Genomic DNA, 15,322 nt, shown 5'->3' on the forward strand with positions numbered 1-15,322 from the left:
TTAAAAAAAATTTTTTTTCTTTTTTTAAAAATTAATTAATTTTTTGGCTGCGTCACGTCTTCGTTGCTGCGTGCGGGCTTTCTCTAGTTGCGGCGAGCGGGGGCTACTCTTCGTTGCAGTGCGTAGGTTTCTCATTGCGGTGGCTTCTCTTGTTGCGGAGCACAGGCTCTAGGTGCGTGGGCTTCAGTAGTTGTGGCTCATGGGCTCTAGAGCGCAGGCTCAGTAGTTGTGGTGCACGGGCTTAGTTGCCCAGCGGCATGTGGGATCTTCCCGGACCAGGGCTTGAACCCGTGTTCCCTGCATTGGCAGGCGGATTCTTAACCACTGTGCCACCGGGGAAGTCCCTTAAATAATTTTTAATTAACTTAAACTGTAACATAGTAATAAATTCGGTTTCAGTATAAATAATCAATTTAAACTTCATATTAGGATTTTTAATATACCACCCTTTCCAATTTTTAAGTAGTTTTCAACTATTTTAATGCTCTGGGGAAAAAAAATCAACCATTAGGCTTTCCCTGGTGGCACGGTGGTTGAGAATCCTTCTGCCAATGCAGGGGACACGGGTTCGATCCCTGGTCCCGGAAGATCCCACATGCTGCGGAGCAACTAAGCCCGTGCGCCACAACGACTGAGCCTGCGCTCTAGAGCCCCCGAGCCACAACTACTGAGCCCACGTGCCACAACTACTGAAGCTCGTGTGCCTAGAGCCCGTGCTCTGCAACAAGAGAAGCCACCGCAGTGAGAAGCCCGTGAACCGCAACGAAGAGTAGCCCCCGCTCGCCGCAACTAGAGAAAGCCCGTGCGGAGCAACGAAGACCCAACGCAGTCAAAAATAAATAAATAAATGTATATTAAAAAAAAAAAAAATCTACCATCAAAAAAAGAAAAACACGAATACATACAAACATGTATGTAAGGTACAAGTTGTCCTTCGGCTTCAGATTCCAATACGGCTCAACACAATCCTGATCTTTATTTGAAATGTTGGTATTTTGTTCATTGTGGATTTTTTGGCATTAATTTTGCTTTTTTTTTTTTTTTAAATATTGCATTAAAATGTTACTTATCTCAATTCCTGACTCTTTTTGATGTCCCCTTAAATTCTGTGCCCCTGGGACACACTTGTGTGCTCACTTGCCTCACCCTAGTTCCGGCCCTGGTGGCCCCAGATAAGGTTGTGAAAAGGCTGTGGGTTCCAAAGATTTCCATCTCCAGATGTAAAGTCTAGATGGCGCCAGGCCTGGTGGTTTGCATTTTATCCTCAGTGCAATGCCAAACAAAGATTCGACCTCTCAGAACTGTCTTTGTACAAGATCACCCTTGGGAAGAAATGTCCACCGGAAGTGACATGGGCTGAGGGGTTGGGAGGTGGAGGGCTCACCCGTGGAACACTACAGCAGTGCAGGCTGACAGTAAGAAGCGGGTCCCAACATCTCGAAGCTTCCAGCACCCTGTTCAGTGCCCTCACTGTCTTGAGCTAAGACGTCCAAATTGGCAGGGCACCCGAGGACCTCCCCGCAGCCAGCTCCTTTCTGTCCCAACAAAGGGACCAGAGGAACAGCTGGACCTACAAGGCTTGTCTGCAGCTGTGTGGCCAGTGGGTGCCAGAGCGATTCCACGAAAGCTGTGATGGTCCTCGCTCTGGAGCACCCCTGCCCAGCCACACCACTGGCCTGGACACAGCACGAAGGACACAGCTAGCAGCGGGCTGGCAAGTCATCAGCAGAACCCAGGTCCCTGACCTCCTGTAGCCTCCCAACCTGCATACCCTGTCACCCCAGAGTTTACAAGTCAACGTTCTACATGGAGGCCAGTCTTCTGTCCTGACTGCATCTTCCGTCTGATGCAGGAGCTGTGTCCCAGGGCCCTTCAAGGACCGAGAGACATCAGACGGGAAAGGCCCTCCCGGCTCCCGCCCAGAGTCTGAAAACAGGACACAGTCCATCTTTGTTAAGTGTGTGGGGATAACATGGGTCCGGAGTGAAATGTTACTTTCAATACCGAGGAGGGTTTTCTCCAACAGAAAAGAGTATAAAATGAAACAAAGCGCTCAACTATGTGCATCCTTCACTCCTGAAATTCTGGAAAGAAACCAGGTTCTCAGACAGCTCCAGGCTCAGGTCCAGGCAAACTGTTTGCTGAGGAACTGGTTACTAGTTCAATGGTAGTTCACGCCCAACCAGATCCGCAGCCGGCAAGCCAGGAGCTGGATGGGGCCAGGTCACAGGGAGAGACGCTCAACCCGGACACGGAGCTCTTCCGAAGCCAGGGTGGGGAGGGATGGGGGTCTTTAGGACACAGCTTTTCTTAGGAAGCAGCTGAATGATGTGGAGGCAGGGCTGGGGTGGGGGATGAGATCTGTTTCCAAGTGAGAATTGGCAAGGACTTACTCCCGAAACCAAGGAGATAACGCCTATCAATCACAGCAGCACAAGGTCGCTGGCAAGTCGAGCTCGTCTTTTTACAAACTTGTCGAGCTAGAAGGCTACTGCAGGTCTGCCTCCTGATCTGGAGGGTGGTGAGAGAACTATCTTCCCTTCTGAGTTGGAAACAACTCTTGCCCTTTGGCTCAGTTGATCAGTACACTGTTTGATTTCCCTTATCTAAAAAGACTTATATGATGACAATATTCCCTTTTCATGCCCCCATATACTTCCAAAACGTACTGGAGATGGCTTCTGATAAAGGACTCATCTATAGCAGAACGGTTAAAGATAAAAGTGTAAATGACAGGTAGTGGGAGGGGAGGATACATATAAGGAAGAGGAAGATAAGGGACAGTTGCTGTTTCATGTTTTGCTTTGTGTTTCCTGGCATCCAAGGGGGAAAAAAAGAGAAACACAATGTATCAGATAGCAAACATTACCTGATGGAGGGAAGCATACCGATTTATCAAGAGAGACTGTTTCTTCAGATGCAAACCATTCTATATAGAATGAATAAACAACAAAGTCCTACTGTGTAGCACAGGGAACTATACTCGATACCCATAATGGAAAAGAATATGAAAAAGAATGTATATATAAGAATGTATACATACATATAACTGAATCACTTTGTTGTACAGCAGAAATTAACACAACATTGTAAACCAACTATACTTCAATAAAAGAATTTTAAAAGAGAGAGAGAGAGAGACTGCTTATTTACCGGCCCCAAACTGAAAGGAATTTATTAGTAAGTCCTTAGGTAAGGAACAAATATAATAACTAATATAACAACAAATGTAATAACAAAATAACAAATATAATAACAAATATAACTAAGAAGCATGTGTTTGTTTTTAGAACTAGGACACTGGTTTTGCATGTCTAATGTGGTTAGGGGACAGGGCTTGGAAGTTCAGAGAAGTGGAGGGTTGGCAGGTCCTGTAGGTCAGCCGGGACACTGACCTGACAGTGGGCCTGGTCTGAGTGAAGTGAGATGGTGCTACACCAACCACTAACTGGTAGGACAGATGCCCAGGGCGGCTGACATTTACCTTTAAGTGACCAATCATGAACTTGTGGGCTATGTGGTTCCACGTGGACTTCTTGTAAACAGAGAGGTGGCCGTAATCGTGTTGCAGCCATCCAGCTTGGGCCTGGGGGGAGAGAGGGCCACAGATGCTTTCCCAGCGTTGGCACCCAGGCACCAGGCCTCTGCCAGCTGGGGGAGTCAGGGGGCGGGGGCTTTGAGTGACAGGTGAGAGTGTCACGCCTCACCTGAGAGGTAGCAAGGATGAAGGCCGTGATGACGGTTGCAATCCAGCCATTGCCAAAGTAAAAGATGGTGAACCAGGCGATGCTCTCCATGACGATGATGTGGGCCAGGTAGAGAAGGAAGAACAGGTGGTTGCTCTTGAACAGGTTCATGTCCTCTGCGGTCTTCCTCAGGGCCCGGAAGTCCTCAGTGATCTGGGACTGTTGAGCCAGAGCACCGGGAAGGAGTCAGCCTCCCAGCTGCTCCAGAGGGGACCAATCGACACACCTAAGCTCCACAGGAGCCCGGCCGCAGGTCACTGCAACAGCTGCCGTCACCGCATACCTGCCTGAGCCTGGCACAGCCCTGGGACTACGTGTTTGTCCACAGCCAGTTCAGTGGCAGAGAAAGGGCTTAACTCAAAAGCTTGCATTTTACACAGGAGCATTATTCAAAATAGGCAAAAGGTGGAAACAACCCAAATTCCATTGATGGATGAATGACTAAACAAAAGGTGGTCTATACATACAGTGGAATATACAGCCTTCAAAAGGAAGAAAATTCTGACACATGCTACCAATGAACGAACCCTGAAGACATTAAGATAAGTGAAATTAAGCCAGACACGAAAAGACAAATACTTATGAGTCCCCTTATATGAGGTACCTAGACTGGGCAAATTCATCAATAGAAAGAACAGTGTTTACCAGGGGCTGGGGGGAGGGACAGATGGGTAGTTAATGTTTAATGGGGGCAGAATATCAGTCTGGGGTGATGAAAGTTCTAGAGATGGGTGGTGGTGATGGTCGCATAACAACGTGAATGTACTCAAAGCCACTTAACTGTGCGCTTAAAATTAGTTAAAATGGGGAATTCCCTGGTGGTCTAGTGCTTAGGATTCTGCGCTTTCACTGCGGAGGGCCTGGATTCAATCGCTGGCTGGGAAACTCAGATCCCCGCAAGCTGCCCAGTGTGGCCAAAAAAAAAAAAGGTAAATTTTACGTTGTATCTATTTTACAACAATTTTTAAAAATACAAGGTTTATAGCTAATGTTTTCTTTTCTTTTTTAAAAAAACCATTGATTTATTTATTTATTTGGCTGCGTGCAGGCTCTTCGGTGCGGCACGTGGGATCTAGTTCCCTGACCAGGGATTGAACCCGGGCCCCCTGCGTTGGGTGTGTGGAGTCTTAACCACTGCACCACCAGGGAAGTCTCACAACAATTTTTTTTTTAAAAAAGCTTATTTTTCCACTACCTGACACGCACCACTTGTTCCGGACACTCTATCAGGCAAGAGAGGGCTGGGAGGGCACTGGGCATGTGGGGTCAGGGAGATGGAGGCAGAGTCAAGGGTGGCTCTGGGGAAAGGAGGGCATCACTGGGACAGAGGGAAGCTAGGAGGCAGGGGCAGGGCAGGAAGGGGAAGAAAGGCCAGATACAAGGGCAGGGTGCTGGGCAAGAGGGAAAGACCCTGTGCCCAGCCTGGCACCGCTGAAGCCCCAGAGGTGGAGAGGCTGGGAATGAATTACTCCAAGGCGAGGGCCAGCCCAGGCTGGCAGCAGGAGAAGGGGGGCTCACCAGGGCCATCGGAGGCTCTGAGTCCTCCCTGACCCTAGGTGATGAGCAGTGGCTCCCTCTGGACTGGCATAAAGGCTCCTTTGCCCCACGCCCTGCACTCTCCTTCTTGGGGCGAGACCCCCTCCCCCCACAAACCCTCCCCTTCTTCCTTGTGAGGCCCGACTCACATTCTTGCTGTGGTCCTGGCTGGGCTCCTCAGGGGCCAGCTCGCCGATCAGCAGGGGCTTCATGAACTTGCGCACGAAATCAAGGTTGCGATGGAAGGCCAGGAAGACATCCTGGGGAGCAGGGGACAGGTGGTGAGTGGGAGACCCCGACCTCAGCCAGTACCTCCGCCCCAGGCAAGACAGGGCTCGCCAGCAGAAGCTCTGTCCCACTAGGACACCAGGACACCGAACGGGGCCGCAACGATCCGATCCCAAATGCTCTCTCAGCCTCATTCCGGCAGGTCCCCAAGTGCCCAATTCCAGTGGAGGTGTCACTTCGGGCTCTGCCCTGATGAGGGGCCGCGGAACTCGCCATGGGTGTTTACAAAAACCGCAGAGACGTGCAGTCTGCCGCTGGGTGAGTCACGAAAACGCGCCCCTGCAGGGATACACCGCGCGGGCACCGGGCGGGGCACAGCCGGGAACCCGATTCTCCTCGAGCTGCTCCTAACCCGTGGGCTGCCTGATTTCCGGCGAACCGCACCACCCACCACGTGGTGCACACGCCTATCAACAAAAAGAACAAGCCTGGAGCCTACCGCAAGCATGCGAAAGGTGCTTAGATCGTGTTAAACCGGAAACAAATGCAGAATTCCGTAAAACGCATTTCTGGAGGGGTGAGGGGAGCTTTTTCATATTTTGAAACGGTATGAAAATAATTATGTAGATTATGAAAACTTTTTTCTGTAGAACTCTAAACTGTTATGTGTTAAGGTGGTGGCATTATGCCTTGCTTTGTCTTAGTTTTTCCAAACTTTCTCTAACATTGCTGTATTGCTTTTAAAAAATTTAAAAATTAAGATTGTGCCTTTTAATCTTTTTTTTCCAATTATAAAGTAATGTGCATAGTTTTGGCAAATTTAGAATATGTACAGAAGAATAAAGAGGAAAATAAATACCACCCAGAGAGTGACCACCATTGCTAATATTTCAGGATTTTGTTTTCCATTTTTTTTTTCTGTACATGCTATGTAAATTAGATAAAACAAATATAGCATCTCCATTAGATGTGCTGACCATAGACCCCTCCCCCATGGGACACAATATGATGTCTCAGTGATAAACAATGTTCACCTTGCATCAAACCAAGCTTCAAGGTGAAACTCACATAATATTGTACGTCAACTATATTTCAATTAAAAAAAGTTTTTTAAAAACAAGTCTTGAGACTTTACTAGGAGAGAGAAACAAGTCACATGATACCATGAGAAACAATCAGAAAAATCAATGTAGTGGGGGGAAAAAAGTGAGGGTGCATGTGTGTGTGTGTGTGTGTGTGTGTGTGTGTGTGTGTGTTGGGGGAGGGGTCCTAGATTAAAAGAGACATAAAAAGATATAACAAAAGCTTATAAAAACTGCAATGTTTGATTCGAAAGGCTCCCACTGGAGGGTGGGGAACCCAGCAGTTATCCAAGACATTTTGGTGTTGAATGAGAGATTTTGGATATGGACAGGATATCTGATCATATTAAAGAATCACTATTGGGACTTCCCTGGTGGTGCAGTGGTTAAGAATCCGCCTGCCAATGCAGGGGACACGGTTCGAGCCCTGGTCCAGGAAGACCCCACATGCCACGCAGCAACTAAGCCTGTGCGCCACAACTACTGAGCCTGTGCTCTAGAGCCCACAAGCCACAACTGCCGAAGCCCACACGCCTACAACCCATGCTCTGCATCAAGAGAAGCCACCGCAATGAGAAGCCCGCACACCGCAACGAAGAGTAGCCCCCGCTCGCCGCAACTAGAGAAAGCCCGCGCACAGCAACGAAGACCCAGCACAGCCAAAAATAAATAAATAAAATTTTAAAATAAATAAGTTAAAAAAAAGGATCACTATTAATTTTCTTAAATGTACTAAGGTATTGTGATTATGTTAGAGAATGTCCCTATTAGGAGAAGATGGTGAAATGGCATAATGATGCAATTTATTTTCATATGATTTGGCAAAAGACAATGAATATATGCATAAAGAGGAATATAAATGTGGCAAAAATGTTGGGATTAGTGAATCTTGGTTGAGGATATACAGGTGTTTGATTCTTTCAAATTTCTGTATGTTGGGAAATTTTCAAAATTTTTTAAAAAAGAGGAAAGAATGAGGAAGATGCTGACAACTCATAAAAATGTGCTCAGGGCTTCCCTGGTGGCGCAGTGGTTAAGAATCCGCCTGACAATGCAAGGGACACGGGTTCGAGCCCTGGTCCGGGAAGATCCCACATGCCGCGGAGCAACTAAGCCTGTGCGCCACAACTACTGAGCCTGTGCTCTAGAGCCCACGAGGCACAACTACTGAAGCCCGCGCGCCTAGAGCCCGTGCTCCGCAACAAGAGAAGCCACCGCAGTGAGAAGCCCGCGCACCGCAACAAAGAATAGGCCCCACTCACCGCAACTAGAGAAAGCCCGTGGGCAGCAACGAAGACCCAACGCAGCCAAAAATAAAATAAATTTATTAAAAAAAAATGTGCTCAGCCTCCCCCTCCCCCCACCCCACCCCCTTGCCAAAGTATCTCACAGTGGTAATTGCCAGTCTTCTCCCATTCCTTGGCATCAAGCCCTTTTGCCTGGTCTTTGTTCTATTTGTGTCTAGAACAGACTTACAAAGCGACGCTTTGTGCAGAGGAAAACGGGGCCCAGAGTCTTTTAAAAATGTCTGCACCCCCCTCACTGAACAGAAAGGGATGGTAGCAGAGGATCAGAGCAAGTGTATCTTCAGAGGAGAGATGGGCTGCTATTCCAGGGGCCCTGAGTGGGCAGCAAGGAGCCTGGGGTCCACTCTGGGCCAGCTGCTACCCACGCCCCCAGCCTCCATCTCCTCTGCAAGGGAGGAGCCCCCCCCAGCCTCCGTCTCCTCTGCAAGGGAGGACCCTCCCAGCTCCAGTGTTCAAAGGCCCTGGGAAAGGGCCTACCAGGAGCTTCCAAAGTCAGGGCCCAGGCATTGGTGGTATGGCAGTGAGCACAGCTGCCTTCCAAAGTCAGAGCCGAAAAAGGCCCTTTCCTTGGTCCACCTCACATGACACCACAGCTTTTGAGAAACGAAGGGGACATTCTTCGTAAGGCAGTTTTCTGAGGAACAACGGCTGATAATAAATAACGAAACAATCTCTACTCTTCACTGGGAGACAGACAGCCTGCAAGTGCATCACCTCTCCTCCAGCGCCCGCTGCCCCCCACCAGGTCCAGGTCACACCTCCAGGCCTCTGCCTGGGCTGAGGAACCTGCTGGAGCGGACTCCTGTCCTGACTAGGGCCGCCCCTGGGTCAGTTCCAGAGGGCCCTTGGGTGGCCTCATCTCCCTGAGGCCAAGGGAGAGGAAGGGCCACGTGCCACGTGGGGAGCCAGGAAAGTTGTCTCTGTTACCTCCCTGATGCCTCAAAGCCCCACTTTACAGATGAAGGCCCTGGAGCCCAGGAAGCTGACACCCAAGTGGCAGAGTCAGGGTCAAATCCAGGTTCACCCGATCCAGGGACCGCATCCCCACAAGCCTCACGCAGGTTTAGAAAGACGAGCGCTGTTCAATTATCTCATTGTCCATGGTAGATCCAGCAGCCTTCCGAGCAGACCTGGTGGAAACCACACTTGAACCCACCAAGCTGGTTTCCACACGGGGCCTCTGGCTCTTCCTTCTGCCTGGAGCCCTGCCCCCTCAGCGTCCCGGGGCTGGCTCGTCCCAACCTACCACCCTATCTGAAAGAGTCACCCTCCAGCCTCACGCTTTCTGGGACATCACCCTGTTTTAACAGTTATCAAAACTACAAGCTATATTATGTGCTCACTTCTTTATTGCCTGTTTCCCCAACTAGAATATAAGCTCCACTAAAGGGCCGAGCCTGTCTCGTTTGTTGCAATAACCCCAGGGCCAACAACGATGCCTAGGAGAGGCTCACAGGACCCCCACAGCTGTGCACCCTCTCAGCCCAGGAAATTTTCCACTCTTCGGCTATTTTGCACAAGCTGGCTTGTGCTTCTGGAACATCTTCACCTTCTCAGTGGCTGAGATTACACAGGTCAGCCACTGAGCCATGGGCTTTGTGTACATAACCCACGAATCTTTACCAAACTCTGTGAGGCAGGTCCTATTTTCGAGGTGAGAAAGGAGGCTGATGGAGGTGAAACTACTTGCCCACGGGTCACATTCCAGGTGCGCCTAACTCTAGACTTTTCTGCTGTTCATACAAAGACCTCGATCAAAATGAGCTTCCTCCTCCTGAGAGTTGATCACTTGTTGTGTCTCCCCCTTGCAAGGGTCACAGATGTGCCGCACAAACTTGCAGCGGGTTCCCAAAAGTTAAAGTGTCTGGCTGGCACAAGGCAGGACAAGGGGCAAGGCAAGACACGGCCAATCCAAACGTTGACTTTGGAACAAGAATTGGAAGCAGGCTCTATCCTCGTCCGACAGGGAGATTGGAGGCAAAGACATTCCAGGAAGAAGGCTGGGGACACAAGTAAAGGGGAGGGAGTAGCCAACAGTTCCAGCGGGGGCAGGTCCGTCCCCAGGAGGGTAGGTGTGCATGTTGGGTGCTGGGGAGGTCAGGCTGAGGATGGAGGGACAGAACACCCAAATTCTCAAATGCAAGACCTTCACCAGTTCCTGCTTCCGCTATCGCCCGGCTCCCATGCCAGCCCCTTCTGCATGAACACGTCCTCCCTGCCCGGCTCCCAGGCGCTGAACAGAACTCACAGTTCCTCGTACACTGAGAATCAGGCGTCACGTCTTTGTTTCTGGCTGTGTCCACCTTCTCTGCAGAGCAAGGTGAATCTCTAATCCAGCTTCCCACATCCGGGCACATGGCCAGGGACTCGGGAAGCGCAGGAGAAGCAAACTCAGGGCAGACGATGCTGCCGGCAGCAGCCCTGGGCACCAAGACTCTGTGGGGCACGGGGTTAGAGAGGGAGAAGCAGAGGAGGGACCCTACGTTCTCAGCTGGAAACAGGGATGCTAACTTCCTTTCCATGGCGGAGAGATGTGGGCAGCATGTCCCCTCCAAGGGAAAGAAGCGATGGAGGTGGGGGAGGGTCGTGCTCTGTGGCCAAAGGGCCCTTGGCGAGAGCCTCCCTGCTGATGCCAGGCACAGGCAGCCTGGGCATGAAGGGATGACAGCAAGGAAACACACCTCGATAAGCTGCCAAAGATACCAGGGAGGCTGGGGCTCGGTATGGGGTCTTCCGGAGGCTGCAGGTAGCAGGAAGTCGACTGCTCCTACCAAGATCTAGCTGAGGGGGTGGGGCTGCCCTCCAGGCACAACCACAGGAGGGATTTCAGGTAAATGCCTTTTACCTTTGGCAAAAAGGAGGTCACCAAGGTTCCTCTGCTTCACGCTTTTTCTTTTCCTGTTTACTGAACCCCCTACTGTGCGAGCTGGGAACATGCACACATGTGCTCAGGAGGCTAAGGGTTCCACGGTAATGTCCCCCCATACCTGCAGAGTGTTCTGAAGTTTAAAGAATGATCTCATCCACAGCCAATTTGAGCCTGATAATAACCTTCTCATTTCCTAGACCTGGAAAGTGAAGTTCAGGGTTAAGTGCCTTGCCTAGAATTCCTAAAGCTGGGACTGGAACCCAGGTCCTCTGCCTCTCAATACCTCGACCCTCCTGCCCTAAGGAGGCCAGAGATTCATTCCGTTTTCAACCTGTTGCCTTTTCCCAAGAACGGCATAGGAGCAAGTTAAAAGATGGAATGAATCCTGATCTCTTCTCGCCTTCCCTGGGTTCCAAGAGGTGACCGATGCAGACAGGGCAAAAAAAGTCACCGAGACGAGTGGGGCAGAGGTGAGGGAGCTGGTGCCTAGAGGCAGAGGGTCCAGATTCAAGTCCCAGTTTGAAAGGAGAGAAGGAAATCCAGCAGATGCACTCACTATCTGTGAGTTTTTCATCTTTGTGCCCAGGGCCAGCTCAGAACCACAGAGACACTGGAGTAAATGTGTGATGAGTCTTTGTTAGAGATGAAAAGTTCTGGGGAACTTTTATAACTTTTATAACTCTGTATATAACTGAATCGTTTTGCTATACACTTGAAACTAACACAACATTGTAAATTAACTATACTTCAATTGAAAAACAGAAAAAAAAGTTCTGCAGTGGTGGGACTCTGCCCTGAAAGAGGAGAGACACCCCTGGGACCCAGGCGAGGGCTCCCTTTGCCCACAGCAAGGCAAAGACCGGGGAAGTGCCAGAGGACCAGAGGGGAAGAAACCCAAGGTGTAAATAGGAAGGAAGGAGGAGAGGAGGAGGGAAGGGAAGGGGGGCTGGGAGGTCTCTGTGTTGGGAGATCCTGAGTTGAGGTCTGAGTGCTGCGAAGAGAGCAAGGTGTTCAAACCCAAGGGAGCTACTCCCTACAGGGCTGATCGAAACACTAAATGAGGTGATCCGTACAAATGTGCTTTGTGAGCTGTAAAAATTTAGTTTCATTTTTTATTCTTGCAGGGAGAAGGACCACATGACAATTGGCCTTACCCTTCACTAAGCCATCCTTCTGGGGAGGAGGCCGTCCTGACTTCTGAGGTCTTCTCTTCTTCAGTAACAGGAAAATCCCCTATTGAGGCCCCAGATTATCTGGCTTCCTTAACTGTCAGCCTCTGGTGAGGACATTACTGCATCAAGATTGGCTCGTAACAGTGCATTCAAGTGCTCCCTGGAATCTGACCTCTATCTGTTGATCAGTCCTTCCCAAACTTCACATGACCATAAATACTCACTCCCCCAAATCTGAAGAAGTGCATGCCCCAAGGGGAAAGCCACCTGCTCAACAGCCCAAAAATAAAGAGATGGAGTCTCTCCATTCCTAGCCTGTTCCTGCCCCTCTCAAGTCCCCTGCCCAGAGACCCCAGATCTCCTGTGGCCTTTTTCCAACCTGGTCCCAGAAAACAGAGAAAGAGGGAGAGAGGGAGAGAGGGGGAGAGAGAGAGGGAGAGAGGGAGAGAGAGAGAGGGAGAGAGGGAGAGGGAGAGAGAGAGAGAGAGAGAGAGAGAGAGAGAAAATATCCAGTTGCTCAGTCCACCATTATTCAACTAGATTAGTGCATTTCATGCCCCCAAAGTTTTATCTCGGAAGGCAGTAAGCTCCGGGCATAGGGATTGTCTTATATCTTGCTACACCAAATAGAGCTGGCATGGATTTTAAAATTTTCCTCCAAATTCCTCTTTGTTTACTTTACATTCTAGCTGTTACATAATCCTGACTCTTCCGCTCACTTACCTGATAATGTTAATACGGAAGAACCTTTTGCATTCTATTACAAGTTAATCACTAAAGGGATGTTGCCTATAAGCTTAAATTATACATAATGGCCCATCTCTGGGAACCCTGCTTCTCAGGTAATGAACATTAAGCTAAAATACCTTTGTTTAGCTCACAGAAAACATCCTGACCAGGCCCACCTGTGAATGACTACCGGGAGGAAGAAATTAACACATACATTCCCTCCAGAGGCTGCCGGGAACCAGGAAATGTTTGACTTTACTCCCTCCCCTTTTAGTATAAAAGGAGCCTGAATTCTAACTCAGGCAAGATGGTTCTTTGGGCACGAGCCCACCATCTTCTCAGTTTGCTGGCTCTCCGAATAAAGTTGTTATTCCTTGCCCCAGCAACTCGTCTCTCGATTATTGGCCTGTCGTGCGATGAGCAATGTGAGCTTAGACTCGGTAACAAGAAAACTCCATTGCATTTACCTAACAAGAAAACTCCATTGCGTTTACCTAGTGCTTACAGTTTATGAAATGCCTTGCCGCAAAAGAAAATATATTTATTTAACACTACAGAATAAACAGACCAATCCATTGGATTTGACTTTTCCTTCTAGGAAACATTCTGGTGAAGGCTCAACCAGGACAGGAACCTTCAGAATTCACCTATGAAAGATCCCAAACCAGGAGTCAGGTCTTTACTTGGGAATCACTCTTACCCCACCTCCTCACAGGGCTGTGGGAAGGTCCCAGTGAGATAATACATTGATGGTGCTTGAAAATCTTATACCCACCTAAGTTACAATCGGTATCACAGCCCCAAGGGCTCAAGGCGAGTTCGCAAGCAGGTAAAACGGGATCGGGCCAAAAGCTGTAGGCGCTGTTGCTGACCCTCTGCTCGCCAAAGCAGCGAGCCAAGCAACAGCTTACATTATAGCTGCCTGATCTGCCCCCCAACACTTGACTCTGTCTGTCCCAATTAGATAGAAGAAGTAGGGAGATCTAGAGTTCCACCAACTGATGGCCCCATACAGCTTGCACAGCAAAAGCCCCAACAGGTCAGCATGCCAGACCTCCAGGTGGAATGAGCTATGTCAAGCTGATCTCTCCCTAGTCACCTTTCCCAAATTCTCCATGCCACCAGAACTTCTCTGCTTCCAGCTCACTGCCACCAAGAGTGGCCCCTTTCGTCTCTCCCGGCCTCTGTTCTTCGAGTCCACGGGGTGGGGGTGGGGGGAGCGGATCCAGCTGCACCCGAAGAATAAGCAAGGATATGGGGCTGGGGGGTAGGGGGCGTGGTGGGGTGCTGTGTCATCGCAGAGCTGCAGGTTTGGTGCGCAAAGGTGAGCGTAAGATGGACAGCCCCGGCTCCGGGAAGATCCCAGAGTCCCACTACATTTCCGAGGGCAAGATGAGGGAGGGCATTCCTGGCCGGATTTGGGAACAGAGGACCATTGAGTTGAAGTCCCAGAGTAACCTCGAACGCAGCTGGACCTGTTGCCAAGCTAGCCTAGTGCTGCTAAACCGTCCCGTCTCAAGGCCCCTCTCCACCTGGGCTTTGCAAACTCCAGCAGCCCTTTTTCTTTCCACCAATTCCCACCCGGGGCCCCCAAGAAGGCCGACCCTTGCGGGGGAGGGGGGCGGGGGCGGGGGGAGGGGGTCCTGGTAGTCTCTGAGAGCGTGGGAACAGGAGCTACCAGGCGGTGTCTCCGCGGCAGCCATTGCGGACCTTCTGAGACTGGAATTCCAGCAGGAGCGAGCCCTGGCCGGGGACGAGCTTTCCTTCCCCGCCCCCTAGTCTGGCTGGTGAGTGGGGGACGCGTGCGGAGTCCCACACCTGGCTCCTCTCCCGCTCCTCTCCGCGGGGCCCAGGGGCGGCCATCTTCCACGCTGGGGGCGTCAAGGCTCCAGGGCCCCGGCGCCCTCTTTGCGGAGTCCCAGGCTCCGGCTGAACTCTGAGGAAGGAACGGACGCAAGGATCCCAGTGCGCGCGGTAGATCCTGCATGGTTCTCCACCGCTCGAATCTGCCTCCCGGGCTCCAAAATCCGACCCCCACAGCACGTTGGCCCAGCTGTCCCAGAGGACGAGGATTCGGGGCGGGGGACGAGCGCAGTAGACTCTTTCCTTCCCTCCAGGACGCCCCAAGCTCCACTCGGCGCTGGAGGTCTTGTTTGGCGCCCTGGGACCCATGACTCCTGACTCCCTCCTGCAGCAGAGAAAGGTGGCGGGAGAGGCCCCAGACCCTTACCGTAGCATCTTCCCCTGCGTAGTGCCCGATGACCCGGTGGCCCCCCGGGTGCCGGTGTGACCACTCGGTGATGTTGTAGACCTTGCGGTCGATGACGAGCCACTGGTCCGTGCGCAGGCTGTGCTTCTGAATCTCCTCCCAGCGGAAGGTAGGCATCGGCGCCTCGCGCTCGGTGGCCCCCTCGCCCTGGTTCCCCCCCTTCCCCATGCTGCCTGCCGACAGGGTTGCCCCGTGCACTGCGGTGTGTGCGGCCCGGGCCCTCCTCGCTTTCGGCTTTTGTCTTCTCCTACTCCTCCCCCCACCGCGCCCCCTCCCCCAGCCGCCTCGCCTTCGCTCCGGAGTATCCTTGCCTTCCCTCCAGGCTTCCCAGTGCCCCCAAGCGGTCCCCTCCCTCCGCCCCTCCCTCCGCCCGCCAGCCCGCAG

At 51.1% G+C, this 15,322-nt stretch overlaps 1 protein-coding gene across 2 annotated transcripts in view; it reads right to left on the reverse strand.

Moving 5' to 3' along the window:
• The window catches only part of FADS2 (fatty acid desaturase 2), a 35,839-nt gene extending 20,586 nt beyond the window's left edge, over positions 1 to 15,253 (reverse strand). Inside the window, exons 1-5 of one of the 2 annotated variants that reach the window (XM_082344290.1) lie at positions 14,900 to 15,024; positions 14,488 to 14,605; positions 5,432 to 5,542; positions 3,708 to 3,905; positions 3,485 to 3,586 (exon numbers count right to left, since the gene is read on the reverse strand). In XM_082344290.1, the coding sequence (XP_082200416.1) occupies positions 3,485 to 3,586; positions 3,708 to 3,905; positions 5,432 to 5,542; positions 14,488 to 14,605; positions 14,900 to 14,907 (537 nt within the window). In that variant the 5' untranslated portion in view covers positions 14,908 to 15,024. Of the gene's footprint in view, positions 1 to 3,484; positions 3,587 to 3,707; positions 3,906 to 5,431; positions 5,543 to 14,487; positions 14,606 to 14,899 lie in introns of both variants that reach the window. The other variant, XM_082344289.1, reaches the window with a different exon arrangement.
• Between the last annotated feature and the right edge of the window lie 69 nt (positions 15,254 to 15,322).

Source organism: Balaenoptera borealis (assembly GCF_965194805.1).
Source record: "Balaenoptera borealis genome assembly, chromosome: 11".
NCBI lineage: Eukaryota > Metazoa > Chordata > Mammalia > Artiodactyla > Balaenopteridae > Balaenoptera > Balaenoptera borealis.